Genomic DNA, 16,531 nt, shown 5'->3' with positions numbered 1-16,531 from the left:
TGAAGGAGATGGATGGTTGTTGCTACAAGGGGGGGGGGGGGGGGGGGGGAAGCAAGCGAAACACTGAGCATTTAGTACTTACTGCTCCTGAGCTTGGCAGATGTGTCAAAGTAGGAGAAGAGCGAGTCAAGCTCATCAGGACAGAAGAGAGAGTCGCGGCGAGTCTCCGAGCCGCTGGCAGCAGCTACGCAAAGGATGATGGGAGTTTGGAAATTGGAGGGTGAAGGGTGTCAATTTTGTGTCAGAGTGAGGTTGGGGGGGAGAGGAGGGAAATTGGGGGGGAGGCGGTGAAAGCAGGGGTTAGTCAAGAAGCACAAAACAGCCAGGAGAGGAAAGAAAAGAGAGAGAGAGAAGAGGTTGGAGAGGGAGGGGAGCAGGGCGAAGGCACAGAGTTATACTACCAGCTCGACTCACGCTGAGAGAGACAGATTACGAGAAGCAATGGGAGGCAGAGAAGGCTAAGACATATGCTGTTCCCAAAGAACACACAGTATGCCGGTGGGTGGACACGTCTTCACAGAAGTGCAAAAAATAAAAATAAAAGAAAGGATCATACAGAGCGTCCAGTCACAAATCCCACTAGTTCTGCCTTCTTGATGCAGAGTAATTTTGTTCCTCAAAAAGTAGAATAAGTCTATCGTACACATAACAGACTTTGAGTCACTGCTTAGGATTGGGAATTTATAAAACAATACTCCTTATCCAAAAATTGGAAATTTAAGGAGCCAATCTTTGTGTTTTGTCAGTTTAAGGAAAATGTTAGTTCAAGAAGCAAAAAGGCAAAACTGACCCATCACCTGAGCAACCATCCGATGATTTTTACCTGCGCCGAGGAGCTTATGTTATGTTTTCACTGTTTTCCCAGGAAATAATTCATGGATCTTGATGAAAAAAACCCCAGACATATTTAGGGAACTGATCGATGAGTGTGGGAAATTTGATGCAGCTTGTTAATATTTAATTTCCAAAAATATATCTCAACTTGTCCCAAAAGATTATTAACACTGATTTTCAGTTACAGCTTGTTGGAGTTGGTGAGCTTAAACCCAACCCGGTTAAAATTCAGTACACTGTCTGGTTGTAATCATTAGTTTCACTGATGTAAACCTGAGTTATTCATAAGGCTCAGAGATGAGGGAAAGGTTACAGAAAAAGAAAAAAGTACTGGGTCAAAGTTGTGATTTATTTTCACTGTTGTGCTGACCTGTTTGTCCAGAGGTGTTTGAACCCGGTCGGAGTTTGGGGGTAGGTGGAGGTGGTCTGGGGGGCAGGTGCTCGGAGCTGCTGCTCAGCCTCTTCTCCTGTTTGCTCAGAGAGACCACTTTGTTGCGAAGCTCCTCGTCTGACGGGCGGCGCACAAACCGACGGTCTACGTATTTGGCTTTGATGTAGGCCTCAACCTCGTGTCTGGAGGAAACAAGAAGAAAAGGGTTTTGTTTTTAAGTAAAATGAGAAATATCAGCTGGTCTTTAGCCTTCACTGAAAATATTTACTACCACGTGTCTCCTCAAACCAGGAACAGTTTGATACAGAGGGAGTTCATGATTAGAGGATTAGGTGTTTAATCACAATGAGAACAAAGTCACGTTTATATTAAGACAATAATGCCTATATTCTGTTCTTGTGTTATTTTATAAAAGTCTAAGTTTATAAGTCTCAAGTCTAATTCATGTTTTATTAGCCCGAATCCTTCACAATGTCGCAAACACAAAAGCTGTAAATACTAAGGAACAAAACCAGTGAGGAATTAATCTAGAGAACTTTTCTGAACTTATTTGGTTTTAGTCTGTAAAAACTATAGTGCTTTCCCTTATTTATGTACCTGGGGTCTCCTGGCTGTGGTTTTCTGGCTCCTAGCTCCTCTCGTCGAGCCTCATAGATCTGGTTAATCACTCCGTTTCCCAATTCACACATCAACTGTGAAAAAAAAGAGGGAAATTGATTATTACCCAGAAGAAGAAAATAAAACCAAACTGCTGTTAAATCTGTTAAATGAATTACACAGTAATTGTCCAAGATATACAAAAACCGTAAGAGAAATGAAATTTGTGCGATGAAGAGATATGAAAAGTAATAAGACGCCACTTCCTAAAAGAAAGACTATTAACTTGAACTGGACAGTTCAGGCACATTGATTATGTGCATTAGATTTTCTTACTAACCTTAAGAAGTTCAGGTTCCCACGTGTCCAAAGTCAGAGACCGAACTTTAGAGAAATGAACTCCAAGACTCCTGCAGGTGAAGGAGGCACAGAGTTATTTTTTGACTGGGATAAAAGGCTAAATGCTGTATAGGATAGTTTAGATGGATGAATCACATGGTAGGGGTTCAGAATATTTACAGATTTGAACTGAATTCATCACAAAAACTGTGTAGGTTTAGAATATATCTCTTAGATTAACGGCAGGAAGAGGAACTACTGTACCTTAAAAGATATGACTGGAGGGAAAGTGCCAGAGATTTGCACATATTGAGCCATTTAAGGGATTAAAATATTATCTATGATTTAATCCCTTAAAATTAAATCCTTGAAATATTTGAACCCAATATAATTCTCTTGTAATGAAGATAAAGTGCAGATGAATATTAGTGTGGAAATCCTGGGATCTTACCAGTCACTTTAATGTAAATTAAAATTCTGCTTGAATAATAATTAAACATCTAAGTAATTAAACTTTGTAACAACATCCCAAGCAGAGTGGGTGTTCATGTCAGTGTTTACATTTCAAAATTCCCTTCAGACCAAAACATTTTGTTCTTTATACTCTCACCATGGCTCTGATAGAAAAGATTTTCCATGACTGTGGAAAATAACATGAACAAAATGAACTGTTCCCTGCAAAGTGATAAATAAATAAATTGTCCTAATATCAGTTCTTGTGTTTATTAGTTTTCTCCTCTCTAGAAATACACATCCCTAAACTGTAAGTGCCTTCCTTGGTGGTTTTCTCTTTTCTTTTTAATTGGATTTTCTAATTATCTACATCCCCCACGACTCTGTTATTGCAGCCCCTGCTTTTGCTGCCGCTTTTATGTGCCATCGAGACTTCTACAAGGAATTTAAGTCACTAAAGCACAGCAATATACCTGTGAATACCAGAGCACTGTATGCAGAGGGTGATGCCCAGATTGATGCTGGCCCAGCGAGGGTCTGGCTGGCCACAGTCACAGCAGCAGGTATTGCCCGGGATGGCCAGGACCTTCTGCAGGGCACTCTCTCCTTTCAGCGATCGCTCCTTTGGCTCCCCACCTGAGTCAAGACTCCCTGTCGATGTGGACGATTTCCTGTCCAGCTTCTAACAGGACAGAGATGAAAGATATAAACAGTCATCCAGGAGAAGAAGTGACGCTTTTTATCGAGATGAAGTGAAACTTTATCCTTGTGGGGTGATTGTGAGAACCAAACATTCAGAGGATACTATGGGGGATAACAAGTAAACAGAGGAATTTAATATTAACAAGAGTATAGCAAGTCAGTATTACATACACAAATATATAATGACAAGTATTTTGGTATAATATTATCCACCAGACAAATACATCTGATAAACATGACTAAAAGGGTAAAACATTTGATTTCTTAGAGGCATCCATGTTTGCATACAGTTCAGAGTTCTGTTCTCGAAGCTTCTCTTGTGTGGAATATGTCCCTTCAGAGCAGTGTAAAGGATGTTTGTTTGAGGTTGTATTTTTATATTTATCTCTTATGTAATTTATTTGACTATATGAATCTTTGTAACCAACAGCGGGACTGCGTTTGGTTTTTACCTCGCCTTCATCTCCCTTGTCGCGGAAGGCGGTGGCGATGCTGTTCTGGACAGCTTTGATCCAGGCCTGTCGCAGCTTCTCTGAGTCTGCCTGCATCATACAGCTCCTGTTGGGACGCAGAGACATCAAACCACTGCTGTCAGCCTGTCAGCCTGTCAGTGTGTGTGTGTGTGTGTGTGTGTGTGTGGGGTAGGAGGTGGCTACACCCTCCCACCTTCATATTATTTCTGTGATCATTAGACAGATACGGAGGAATAAGTCAGTGACTCAAACTTACTTGGTAGGTGACACCACTTCGAAACAGAAGCGACGCTCTATGTCTTCACAGTGTTTGACAGTACATAGCCGAAGGTCCTCTACCACCACTGTTGGGTTGTCCTGAGGGGACAAAACAGAAGCTTTAGTCAAACACAATGCACAAACACCACTGGAGCACCAAAGATAATCCAAATAACATGATATTCAGGTTTCCTTCTTCTGCATTCTTTGGGCCATTAACTGAACAAAGTAGCTAAACGTTTTTCAGATTTTGTCAAAGATGTTACCACCAACAGTTTTACAATGAAATGTTATGATAGTAAAATACTAAACACAACAATTTCTTCAGTTTTGTACACAGCAAATAAATGTGTGTATCCTGACGTGTGTAAACTAAAAAGTTAAGACATTGAGTTACACTACTTCTATATTTTGCTAAATAGTTGCACACAGAGAAACACATCTTCACGTACAGCAGTGTTTTTTTCACTACACTAAACCTTTTGAATTGACTTCTACTGCTCTAAAGTGAAGCCAAAGCATCCCATTAAAAATACATGGGGGAGATATTTGTGCTGTAAGTCCAACACATGCATATTTGATTGTGTCTGCGGTTGAGTTCAGGGACTCACTAGACTTACCTTAAATTTCTTCTGGTAAACTAGCTGATTGTTTTGGATGGAGAACCAACGCCTGAAAGGAGATCATGAGTTTATTAAAAAAACAAAGTGATGCTCCTAAAATAACATCTGGGTGAAAGAGATAGAAATACCTGGAGAGGTAGATGGGTAGATTCATTAATAGAGTAATTTAACACAGTAAACAGTAATCTACAATATGTTAATTTCACCAAAAAACAGAAACATAAATTCATTTCTTTGGAATAACAAAATTCCAAAAAGAAAACTTATCTATATGCATGTATGCTCATGATACCATCCAAGCAAGGGTCAACTTGAAAAGACAAAAGGTGACAGGCTGAATTTACTGACATTTATAAAAAAAAATTATTCAAGTCTTTCATGGCATTACACCTTTTCTTACTTTTACAACATTATATTCTTGCAGTCCTGATAAAAAGCACCATCTGTATCTCTATTCTAAATTATGATGATAGTGGCTGCCCTCTTAAATCCATTACCAGCCCACAACAGCTGTTCTTCATCCTTAAATTTAATCAAATCATAAAACTGTTCACTGAAGAGTGTCTGCTGTACCTATTCCATGTCTTGAAGGCGTTGCTGGCCCTTTTAAAAAGATAACCCTCCATGGCGATGCCGTTGTCTGCGTCCACATTGTATTCCAGCTTGGTGTCATCATTCGAGAAATCCTAAAAAAGGAGGATGGAGATGAAGAAAAAGAAAATATAAGGACAGAGTATTTTCTTCCCACATTATTCTTGTGAATCATATGGTATTCCTGTTTTTCCCTGGGGTGAGCTGTGACTCTCAATGACCTTGTAGTGAGCAGCCACTGTTCACACTGACCAGAAATTATGTTTCACACCATGAACCAGAAAAGACAGAAGCAATTGCTTTATGCTTAAAGAGTAACAATCTGTTACAGCCACTGTAATGGCTGCCTGAAATGTGGAGTTACACCCCGCTTCTTCAGCTTTTTCCTTAAGGCTTCAAAACGTTATTTCTCCCCGTCTCTGAAGACATGATCTAACCAGTGGGGGGCGCAAAGGAGCACAACAAATGCCAGGAATGATCAGATACATACCAAACAACAAGTGCAACATACAACACTGCTTTCCTGCAACAAGGAAAACATAATTATAGTAAAATGTTAATGTTGTTTTGCAAACATTCACGAAATCCAATTCCCTCCCCCATTAGTGCTACGCTCACACAAACAATCTTTAAATTAAGAGGCCACATAAACAATTCCTGTTAGTTATTGAGCTCATAGTTAGGGAGATAGTTATTGTCCTTGAAGGAGAAAAGCTGCACAGATGAGCTTTCATGCATCCTCTGTCTCACTGACTCTGCTCCTGCTGAAACTCAATCTGCCATGTTGTCATGGGTCAGTCTATCTTTAACTACCTGAGCTGCTGCCACATGTTTCTATCACACTTCCAGCTTCCTCAGTTTCAGGTGGCATTTGAACACCATGATGCATCTGAGCATGCGTCTGTGTTTGTGTGTGTGTGTGTCCTTGTCGGTTTACACCAATTGTCACTCCACTACAGACTATAGCTCGATATCTAGGTCTGTTACTGTGACGAGTTTCTGACTCAGCCTGGACTGATTCATCTTGATCAACATTGTGAAACAGAGGAGAGTCAGAGGATCTCTTATCAAGAATATTAATTAAATGAAAACAAAACATATCTTGATAGCAGCATTTATTGGGTGAAAGTTTAGCTGCCTCTTCACATCAGTGATATTTATCATTTTGCCAGTTGTTTGATATTAAGTTTATGAGGGATATCAAATCATAAAATATTATTCAAGGCATCAGATGACTGCTGGATTGAAAAGACCACAAATGGACCAATTTTTTACCACAAATACAAGAGCAGCAAACTCAGTGAGTAAAATATATCAACATAGACAATTCTGGGCGTTGAGTGGAGATGACCTCATTCATTCAACAGGCAGTCACTACCCTCTCCTGTTTACTTCCTGGAAAGTAGCCATGAACTAAATAGATGCTTCTCTGTATGATATAACAATGTAAGTGTTTAGTTAACAACCCTTCCTGCAAGCTCTGTAATCAAGTGAACTGTACCTTTTCTTCAAGTTTTCAGTTTCAGAAAAAGAATTCCCCTAAGATGAACTTAGGTGTAAGGAAATCATGACACTGACCAGGTGTCCGTATGTTGTTGCTCACACAAGTTCTCCCACATACACAAGCAAACAACAAAAATCTCTAATCAAGAGTGAGAACAAAGAATGAGACATATACTAAAGCACAGCACTGATATCATCATGTGAAAACCTGACTCTCGTATTTAAACTCATGGGTTGTGAGATTTCTATGACAACTTTGGCTCAGGAAATAATTTTCAACCCTGTCACACACTTAAAAACAAGTAGTGGTCAAGCTACGAGCACAGCTGGTGTTCTTAGTTCTTGAAACATTTCAAGAGATGTAAGGTTTACGACTCACAACAGAGAATAGTTTGTTTATTATCCAAACAGTTGACGGCAAAGAAACAAACTATACTCACTAACATCAAACCAGCAGACTGAGTTCAACGTAACAGACACTAGCATGAAAATAATGCATGCTGTATAATCAAGACACATCGAGAAGACTGATGCATGTGCAACACTCAAATGAAAAAACAAAAGAGATGAAGGTGCAACAACTCAAACACTGCACTGCATGAGCGAGAAAGGAAAGAAGAGGCAATGAAAGATGGGGGCAGGTAGGGTTACACAAGTCACACGGAACTCAATGCAATGACTCTACGTACGGAGGTCCAAGCACAAAAGTTGCGGTAGCCTGGTAAAGACTCGAGCTCTGTCACCTCCTAAAACATTACACACAGCAAGAGAATGACACACAGAGAAAAGAAATGTGTATTTCTTTACACTAACAAGTTTTAAATATCACTGATATGCCAAAGTAATAAATGTTGCAAACGACACACTCACGCTAGAGAAGGGCTAACATAAACACACTGTTACTACAAATAGCAAAGCCCATGGATATGTACATTTTCACTCCATATTGGTTGCACTCACCAGGTACCAAACATAATGGAAACGGCTGAAAATCTTCATTTTTCATCGGTTTTATAGCATTTGTGCCACTTTGTGTGTATCAGAATGTTTCTGTGTGAGGCAGAAGAGTTTTTGCGATCTCAAAGTCTACCTGCACAGCATCTCAATAACACTCCAGCGCTATACGCAGCATCGCTTGTCTCTCTGCTCCTCCTCTATTGTGGTTCTATGTGTCTATCCAAACTTTCGTCGCTGCTCCTCCTCCTGAGGCCTCACACTCTAAGAGATCACCTGTGTCTGGGTGTGTATGTGCGTGCATGTGTGTGCTGATGGTGTGACCGTTGGGTTAGAATAATTAAGTGGACTGTGCTGAGAAGCTCAGGCATCAAACATTTATACTGGCTTCAGTTTAACAGACATGCACTCAGCTTTTCCCCTCACTATATCATCCCACTCGTGTGTGTTACTTAAGAAACAAGTCCTTTAGGCATAGTAAAGGTTTATAACTTTCTTCCTTTAACATAAAAATCATGAATGTTTGCCTGTTTAAGGAACTCTGGCTTATTTCTACAGAAATACAATCCCAGCATTTGAAAACCAGAGCAGCCCAATGACGATGTTTTCTTTCTTTAAGAGTTGAGACAAAAAATATCTTGCCCATCTCTCTCTGCTGAAGCACCACTGAGAGACTGTAATGCCATGTGCTTACAGTGCTACTGCTGAATAATGCACGCAGCAGACAGGAAGCATACTAAACACAACCTCAGGACCCCTTGTAACTCCCATGAGGATGGAAGGTTTCATCAATACAACGTTAATGGGAAGGGTATATGTGGAAACACAAATAAAGTGGACAGTACGCACAGGAATGAGGAGACACGAACATAAAACGAGCCTACAGGGGGCAGTAAGTAAAGGTTTTTGCAGTCAAATAGCACAACATATAATGATATAATAAAATGATGGGGGACTGAATTCCTTAACAAGACTTCAGGCTTTCAAAACTCACATTCTGACTTACACCAAGGTATAAAAGAAACACTACAATACTAGTGGGTGATGAGGACAACCCCCGCAAGAAAACAACCTACATCACCAAAGGAACTAAAAACATTGGTGCAAACGACCCTTGTCACTTAGGCCAATATATAAAATAAATCAGTTTATCGTAAATATAGATAATTAAATTAGTAATGTAGGTTCTATTGCAAAGTGGTAGGTGGTAGGTAAGTGTGTTGGGTTAAAGTACCTCTCTAGTACAGTATCAATAATATTGTGTATCCAATGATGGACGACAGGGCACAAGGATCAATGTGACAACTAAAATCTGTTAAACGGCAAATTATCTTGCCAGTTTAATGAGTTGAGTAGCTGACTCATCTTCCTACAGATGATGAGAGCTGACAAGGTTTGAGCAGATAGAAAATAGAACAGAGTCACAGCTTACCTGCAGAGCAGCCTGTAGTGAGTAGAAGAAGAGAAGAAGAGGAAAGAGCAGGAGCAGAAAAGAGAGTTAGTCAGTAAAATCTGAACACAAACAGCTAGACAAGAGAGAGCAGTGGGAGAGAGACAATGTAAAGAGTATTAAAATAAACTGAGCGAGGGAGGTGGAGGAAATGTTTAAGAACAAGCAGAGGTTAGCGAGTACTATCACTAACAGTGCAAGAGAGAAGAGAGGACAAAAGAAATATACAGAGGGAAAAGATGGGGACAGTAAATTAGAAACTGACAGATGTTAAATAAAATCTGAACCTGTCAGAAGAGACTACTTGCACTGACAAGGCAGACAAATTAACAGAAGCCAGAAAAACAACAGCTGGGTAAAGAAGTGGCACATGTTGTCTGGAGTTAATGAGATTGTGTGTTGTACAGTTATATATACTTATGACAAACATGTTTAAAAATAACCAGGAAATGATGCTGAAATTAAAACTACGGGGGCAAAAATGCTGGAAGTTTTAAGTGTCCAATTTCTTACATATCCTGTTTCGTACGTCTTGCCAAAGCCTCTGCCGAACGCTTGTGGAGAGTGTTTTATTAAAAAGTATGCGTAATTAAGGATATTATGTTTGGAGGAATGCTGGACAGAGATGGTAGCATGCTGAAACTCAACCTTGGTTGTTTGGAAATGGGTTTCTGTCAGCTGTCAATAACGCATGAGCGTGTGGCTGAAGTCATCTGTAGCGATCACTTTACAACTGAGTACTTCCTCCATTCACTCAAATGACAAATGTAAAATAAATGGCTGACATCACTAGCTTTGGTACATAAATGGTCCACTGGGCTTCTTATTCTATATGCATTATTGAAAAAAAAACTATGGACCTGGAGCATTGTAGCAGAGTTCAGAGGAGGCCTGTTGTGGTCAGGGGGCTTATAACACTTGACTATGGGGTAAAGGTAAGTCTTGCTAGATCCCAGCAGAGTGCTGCGGCTTAACTTTTGATGGGAGGAGGCCTAAGTGCAATAAGAAAGGCTTTGTGACCAAAGGCAAGAGCACGTAACAGCCATAAAGTTATAATACACACAAGAAAAGCTCAGGCTCAGAGTGGAGCGGCCATGTTGAGCACACATGGAGGCTGTGTTTATATTTTTGTGTTTCACAGGCTGCTGGACAGACGTAAGGAGAATAAATTGGACATTAATTATTGTTATTCAAACCTACAAATGTTGTATTGTGATTTTTGTGCCCAGTGCTAAAATTCTAAATTGAATGCTAGTTTGTTCAAAATGTTTTGAGCATTTGTGTTTACAATTTAGGGGAAAATGTGAGCATATTGTGTGCGTGTGTGCACCTTTTGCTGGATGGTGGAGTGTTTCTGCTCCATGTCTCTCTTCTCTTTGGCAGCATCCACCACCAGCTGGTCCAACTGCAAGAGACAGAACTGATTAGTCAACCGTACCACACCGCCTGGTCTCACACACGTTTCACTCAGAGACGATGAAATCTGTGTACCTACCAGATCCTTTCTTTTTATTTATCTTACCCCACAGTTCAAGACAAAGCAGATAAGGAACAATCTAATACTCAGCCAATTTTATCAAAAGTTTCTCTTTTCACTTTTCTCTCCTAAACAAAATGAACTGAGCCACAGAGGCTTCATCATGTGTGAAATTGGATGGGGGGATGATTGATTCTTCTCGTCTCTGGGAAGTAAGCATTGCGCAAAGAGAGGAAAACAAAGGCTCCTTTGAGCAGAGACGAAAGAAATACATAAAAATAGGGCTTCTATGTTGTCGCAGGGCGATGGAGAAAATGTGCGTTTGCCTTTAACAGCAGTGAAATCCTTCTGTGTTGCCTCTTGGTAGTCTGGTGCTGCAATGTGACCTAAATCAGCGAATCTCAAGCCTCAAACACAAAAGGAACAGTATCTGATTTTAGGTCAATGAAAGGGGGGGGGCTGAGTGAATATGGCTGAGTAGGATTCAAAGTTTCAGTGTCTGTAAGGTGCCAGAGTAAACCAAGGGGCTATTTTCATCTGTAGCCCCTGGACATGTTTAACAAAGTCATCCTAAAACATAAAAATATAACGTTAAAATTACGTTACTCATAATAATAATGACAGTGTGTAACTTTTGTTTTACTACCATCTCACGTATGATCAACTGGTTTCTCTTTTTTAATTTTAGTGGAAATACTGTCTACTTTCAAATCAGCATGTACATATCATATACCTGGCCATAAACATTTGATGTGGGCTTCTGCTGAATGAGAGCTGCAGATGCAAGGTAATGTGATAATGTGCAGGGGGATTTATGGAAACAACAAGAATGAAAGGAAAATAAATCAGTACAAAAAAGTGTTGCATGTTTACGACACGTTATCTTTGTTCATCATTTAACGCCTGTGGTGGTTTCACAGGCAGCAGTAACCACAACTGCAAGCCAGAGGGCAATTCACACTAATGGGCAACAGAGACAACACTGTAGAAGATTATATAGGGGAGGTGAGACCAACATTTGACTTACTATGTAATGGAGCATAACGTTTCAAGGAAAATCATTTTCTACTTATTAACATTAAAGTCACAGCATCATTTTTTCTCAAGATGCTTATGAAAATGCTGCGATCTGATATATTCAGAGAAGATAGCGTTTGATGGAGCTGGGTCTTTTGTTATGAGAGGAAATGGGTGGACGGCAAAGAAGCAGGCAGATAACATCAGATGGGAAATGTTTTCCCATGTTGCACCATAACAACTAGTCGAGTCCATGCTGTCTATTTGCTTCTGTCTATATCTGAAAAGGCAGGTTTGTGTCTGTAAGTGCAGCTCTCCACATACTTTGTGTCAGGGACTCACCGTACCTTTAACATCTTATCTATCTCACTGTGCAGCCGCCACTGATGATGCCAGCAGAGACATTCACCTCAAATATCTCATTCATCCTGCCTGTCACCTACAGACCCCAGCACCACGCTGAAGCTCTATCTCGGCCGCGTGATTCACGGAAAAGATACAAAAATCCCTCTGAATGAAAATATTCCCTCAGCACATGTTCAGCTGTGAGCATCTGTGTCATTCAGTAGAATATCTCATATTTAGAAGCAAGGGTGGAAAAAGTACCATATTTGACATGAGTCATAAAGTTGTCATGCAAGTAGATTCAAATGGAACCTTAAAAAACTAGCCTCCTCTCACTTCTATATTTCTTTTCACCTAGTGAGAAATTATAGAATAGAGCCTCTGCTGTACTTAATTTCAGCCAAGTGTTTTAAAAAAAAGTCTCCAGAACCAAGTCAGGAAAAAAAAAATGCAAAAAAGGAGAAAGAATCCCTTCACATGATCTTTTAGGTAAATGACAAACAGCATATTCATTGTAATATATTATTACTTTTTTAATACAAATTTCCACCTTTTTAACTAACTTGGTTCTGAATACTGGTTATTGTTGCTGGCTATTTCCACCCTTGATCACTTATTGGTCACAGGCATCAAGTCATATTATCCGACCTGCTGACAGCTCCTCCACACCTCCCTGCACAGCCTCTCCACCTTCTTCAGCTTCATGATGGAGAGTAAAGATAAAATCCACAATCCTTCACGTCACTGCTTCCCGCAGCTCGCCGTCCTTTTTCCTTTTCAGTTTTGATACAGCTCCAAATTCAGTGAGACAGGCTTATAAGCTACACAGCACAGTTATACTCCGGTTGTTCATCTGCTTGAAACCAACCCTCTATCGCTCCCTCTTTCCCTCCCTTTTCGAGTCTTGTTCACTTCTCGTCTTTTTCCCCCCTCTCACAATCCTTGCTTTTCTTTTTCCAGTCTTTAAGTGCTGAAGCCACTGGCTTACAGTCCATGCCTTTCCATTCAGCTTCAATCACTTTGTGCTTTGAGAAGATTACATTCTGCTCCTTATTCCTTCTGAAAATCTTCCTTTTGAAGTGGTTCCTGTGTCTCTTCTCTGTTCCCAGGACTCTTTGGTTCTGTCTGTGAATTTCTTGACAGCACAAACGTCAGATGGTTCCAACTTCAGAGCACGAGGGTTAAAAACCACCAATCCAACTTAGAGGACGCTGTCTCCAGTCTTCAGATCTGGTTTCAAAAACGCTCTGTTTTACTCTTTGTCAAATAAAAAACACAATTTACTTTTGTTTCGTTGGTTTACAAATCAGAAAAATATGTTGACAAGCTATAAACAGCTCCCCCTTGACTCCTGAACGTGTGGCTGTACTCCTTCCTTGGTCTTGCAGCCATTTTTGAGAAATGTCTTCTTCTCATTCAGCTCCTCTGGTGCTGCAGCCTCAGAGTGACCAGTATTTATTCCACAACCTTCAGTATCAAACTCAGGTTTCTTTGCTCAGCTGACACTCAACAGTGTGAGTCTAAATGCAGGAAAACCCTTTTCCAACCCCTGGCTGCTCTCTTCCTCATTCCCTTCTCACTGTAACAGCAGTTCCTCTGCGATAATCATCTTAAAGTCACATTCAGCCCATCCTCTGGCTCAGAAGGAAGGCTCTGTTTGTTTTCAGAGGATGCACACACACACACAGAGCTGAAGCATCAGTGGACAAAAAGATAGCAGTACTACACACATACAAGAGAGGTTGTCTAGAGGTAAAGGCTAAAGGTTCAAAGTGCAGTTGAGCTCCATCATGATGTGACTGTAAACTCAGGATCACTTATGTACAATTAAGGAGGATTTCAAGAAAAGTCATCACCTGCAACGACTCCTCTAAACTTGAGTTGAGGCCTTGAACAAATGTTTAAATAAGGAAACAATATCCTCCTTGTCTACATAATAACACGTGTTTACTTATGACAGTACACTGGTATGTAAACTCAGCTGACAGTTATTCTTCCACTCCACTAAAAATAGCCACAAGTTTGCTTGTGTTGCAAGTGTTTATACGGTCTGTTCTGACAGCATTGGAAATGTTGTATGGGACCAGAATCGTGTATTTTTACAGGAAGTATTAAAATAAAAAGGAAGTGACACTTGAATGTTAAGCTGAATGAACTACACTTGCCCTAATAACTGAAAGGGACAGCAACTTTTTATGATGTAGAAAAACTGTAATACAACATCTCTTTCAATAGTTATATAATGTTATGTAATACAATCAGTTTGACCATAATTTGAGGAATGTGCTCAAAAAATATAATCGTTTAATAGAATAGAGAAAATAAATAACTTTTATATCATCACAACAAGATTTGATATAAAACAACCCTGATGAAGTAATACCTCAGTTATACCAACTATAATAGAGAACATACCACTGCAAAGTCTCAACAGTCAATTCGATCAAGCTGAATCAAATTTCACACACTCGTAGATGAGTTCAGTAACTGTGCCTGATTTTTTTCAACAACATCCATGAATTATTCTGAAAATGCCATATCTATATTCAACAGGGTTTCAATTACATTGGTTCTGTAGTTTTGGGATAATCCTGCTTAAAGTCAGACAAACAGGAATGAAAACATAAACTCCTCCGGTACTAACAAGTTTGATTTAATTAAATACTTAGTGGGGATAGAGCTATCCATACATACAGCACACAGAATTTTAATTCTGCAAGTTGCTTCTAGCCATTTGTGTGCTTATTCTTGAATATCTGGGAGCTCAGGTAATTTTGGCCCAGGCCATAATGTCATCAAGATTTAAAACCTAATGTTAAAAATGCCCTTTTTTTGTGTGCTAGTGTTTTTATTAACCAAATGTTCTCTCTGAGAACTGCTGATGCTTTGGATGGAAGCTACGGCCATGAGTGTACATGTGTTTATAGTCTGTACCTGTCCTCCAAGGTGTTTCATAAGAGGTTGTAGTTCACTGAAGAGGTCATATCCTTGGTGAAAGAAGGTCAAGTGGGCGTACATGAAGGACAGCATCTGTAGATAAGACAGCTGTTACTCAAAGAGGTAAAGGGAATAATGTTTAAGTCATTTGATGTGTTAACAAATTATACTTACTGATTTCAGGATTTCCGATCTTCTCTTGGATTGCAGCACATTGATCTGTAATGAACAAAAAACAAAACAGTGAAAAAACATTTTTAAACTTTGATGCTCCTTGATCATACTTTGCTGAAAAGAAGAAAATAAGGAAGGCTTCACATTAAAGAACCTACTGTGGCCTCCGAGAGACATCTTCACAGACAAAGTGTGGAAAAGAAAAGGAAAAATTAGGTGAAATACTGAGGGATGAAACAAATGGGGGAGAAAATGCAAATGAAAGAAAGCAGACAAGCGTGAAATGAGTTTTACTGAAGTAAAATAATTGCAGTACTGGACAGCAGTCCTTACACCTGGCACCAGGGGGAGCCCAATGTCTCATGTTTGACCCGTGGATGCTTCTGTAGCCATTCTCACTCAAAATCTACACTGTCCTTATGCGTTCATTGTCCCACACATAAGCAGAGAAAGCTGTGTGTGTGTGTATGTGTGTATGTGTGGTGTGTATGTGTGGTGTGTGTGTGTGTGCGTGTGTGCGTGTGTGCGTGCGTGTGGGCATGTGTGCGTGTGTGTGTCAGACTCTTCTCCAGAGCTAATTACCAACATGCTGCTCGTCTGTTCTGTTGTAAATTAGGGATGAATGATGGCTGGTGGGACATGCAGACCAATTCTATGTGACAGACAGGAACTTATAACAGTACCACAGGTAATGACTGGGTGTGGTGGATGCATATAGCCACTATGAAAAGCAGGGCATCTTATGATTACACTTCATCACTCTGTTTCATGGTTGACAAGGACCATTTGGTTTCCTTTTTTTGTGTTCGGAACAAAACACGGAACAAAACACTTCATCCTATGAAGATTAAAAGTCAAAATCCTTGTTGTGGCTGACCATATTTTTGTTGGCAGGAAGTTGTAAGGCCCCTTTTCCCTAGCAACACTAACCACACACTTGTGTTTATACACAGATGTAACTCCCACTTAAGAAAGGAAGGTTACTTTTCCAACTACTAATCCCAAGGGCGATGCATCATAACTTTTACAAGGCCCCTGTTTGTCTTTACAGAGATTACAGTCAAGTAGCATGTGTAACAAGAGTTGTTTAACTGGCAACGCACACAAACACAACAGCCACAAAAGTTTTATTAGCATTGCGTTGGTAATTGGTTAAATTGTGGTAAGTCCACGCTTGTACATTTGGGTAAAATTTAGGCTGAAATTAGTCCTTATTTAGGAGTGGGAATTTTCAGGTTTATAGAGACCCATATATCTGAAGTAACAGTGTTTCTGATTTTCTTCGTTGTGTGTATTTACATTTTAGGAACCGTTATATATGTCAGGGGTTACATCCGCTGGCTGTCCTATCTGTTCATTTCATTCCATTAACTGTACATCTATCAAATGTAAATCTGAAAATGGCAAGTGCAG

General features: G+C 39.9%; 1 protein-coding gene across 5 annotated transcripts in view; it reads right to left on the bottom strand.

The window, feature by feature from the left end:
• Positions 1-16,531, bottom strand: part of acap2b (ArfGAP with coiled-coil, ankyrin repeat and PH domains 2b) — a 44,479-nt gene that overhangs the window by 8,509 nt on the left and 19,439 nt on the right. The window contains exons 7-20 of one of the 5 annotated variants that reach the window (XM_020081161.2): positions 15,119-15,163; positions 14,942-15,037; positions 10,499-10,573; positions 9,151-9,162; positions 7,454-7,510; positions 5,244-5,356; positions 4,668-4,719; positions 4,046-4,146; positions 3,769-3,874; positions 3,088-3,296; positions 2,163-2,232; positions 1,823-1,917; positions 1,205-1,407; positions 83-184 (exon numbers count right to left, since the gene is read on the bottom strand). In XM_020081161.2, coding sequence (XP_019936720.2) covers positions 83-184; positions 1,205-1,407; positions 1,823-1,917; positions 2,163-2,232; positions 3,088-3,296; positions 3,769-3,874; positions 4,046-4,146; positions 4,668-4,719; positions 5,244-5,356; positions 7,454-7,510; positions 9,151-9,162; positions 10,499-10,573; positions 14,942-15,037; positions 15,119-15,163 — 1,336 coding nt within the window. The remainder of the gene's footprint in view (positions 1-82; positions 185-1,204; positions 1,408-1,822; positions 1,918-2,162; positions 2,233-3,087; positions 3,297-3,768; positions 3,875-4,045; positions 4,147-4,667; positions 4,720-5,243; positions 5,357-7,453; positions 7,511-9,150; positions 9,163-10,498; positions 10,574-14,941; positions 15,038-15,118; positions 15,164-16,531) is intronic. The other 4 variants (XM_020081164.2, XM_020081162.2, XM_020081163.2 and 1 more) reach the window with 4 other exon arrangements.

This window comes from Paralichthys olivaceus, chromosome 3 (genome assembly GCF_024713975.1).
Source record: "Paralichthys olivaceus isolate ysfri-2021 chromosome 3, ASM2471397v2, whole genome shotgun sequence".
NCBI classification, from domain to species: domain Eukaryota; kingdom Metazoa; phylum Chordata; class Actinopteri; order Pleuronectiformes; family Paralichthyidae; genus Paralichthys; species Paralichthys olivaceus.
Note: the sequence above shows the minus strand (reverse complement) of the source record. Positions and strands in the feature narration are given on the sequence as shown.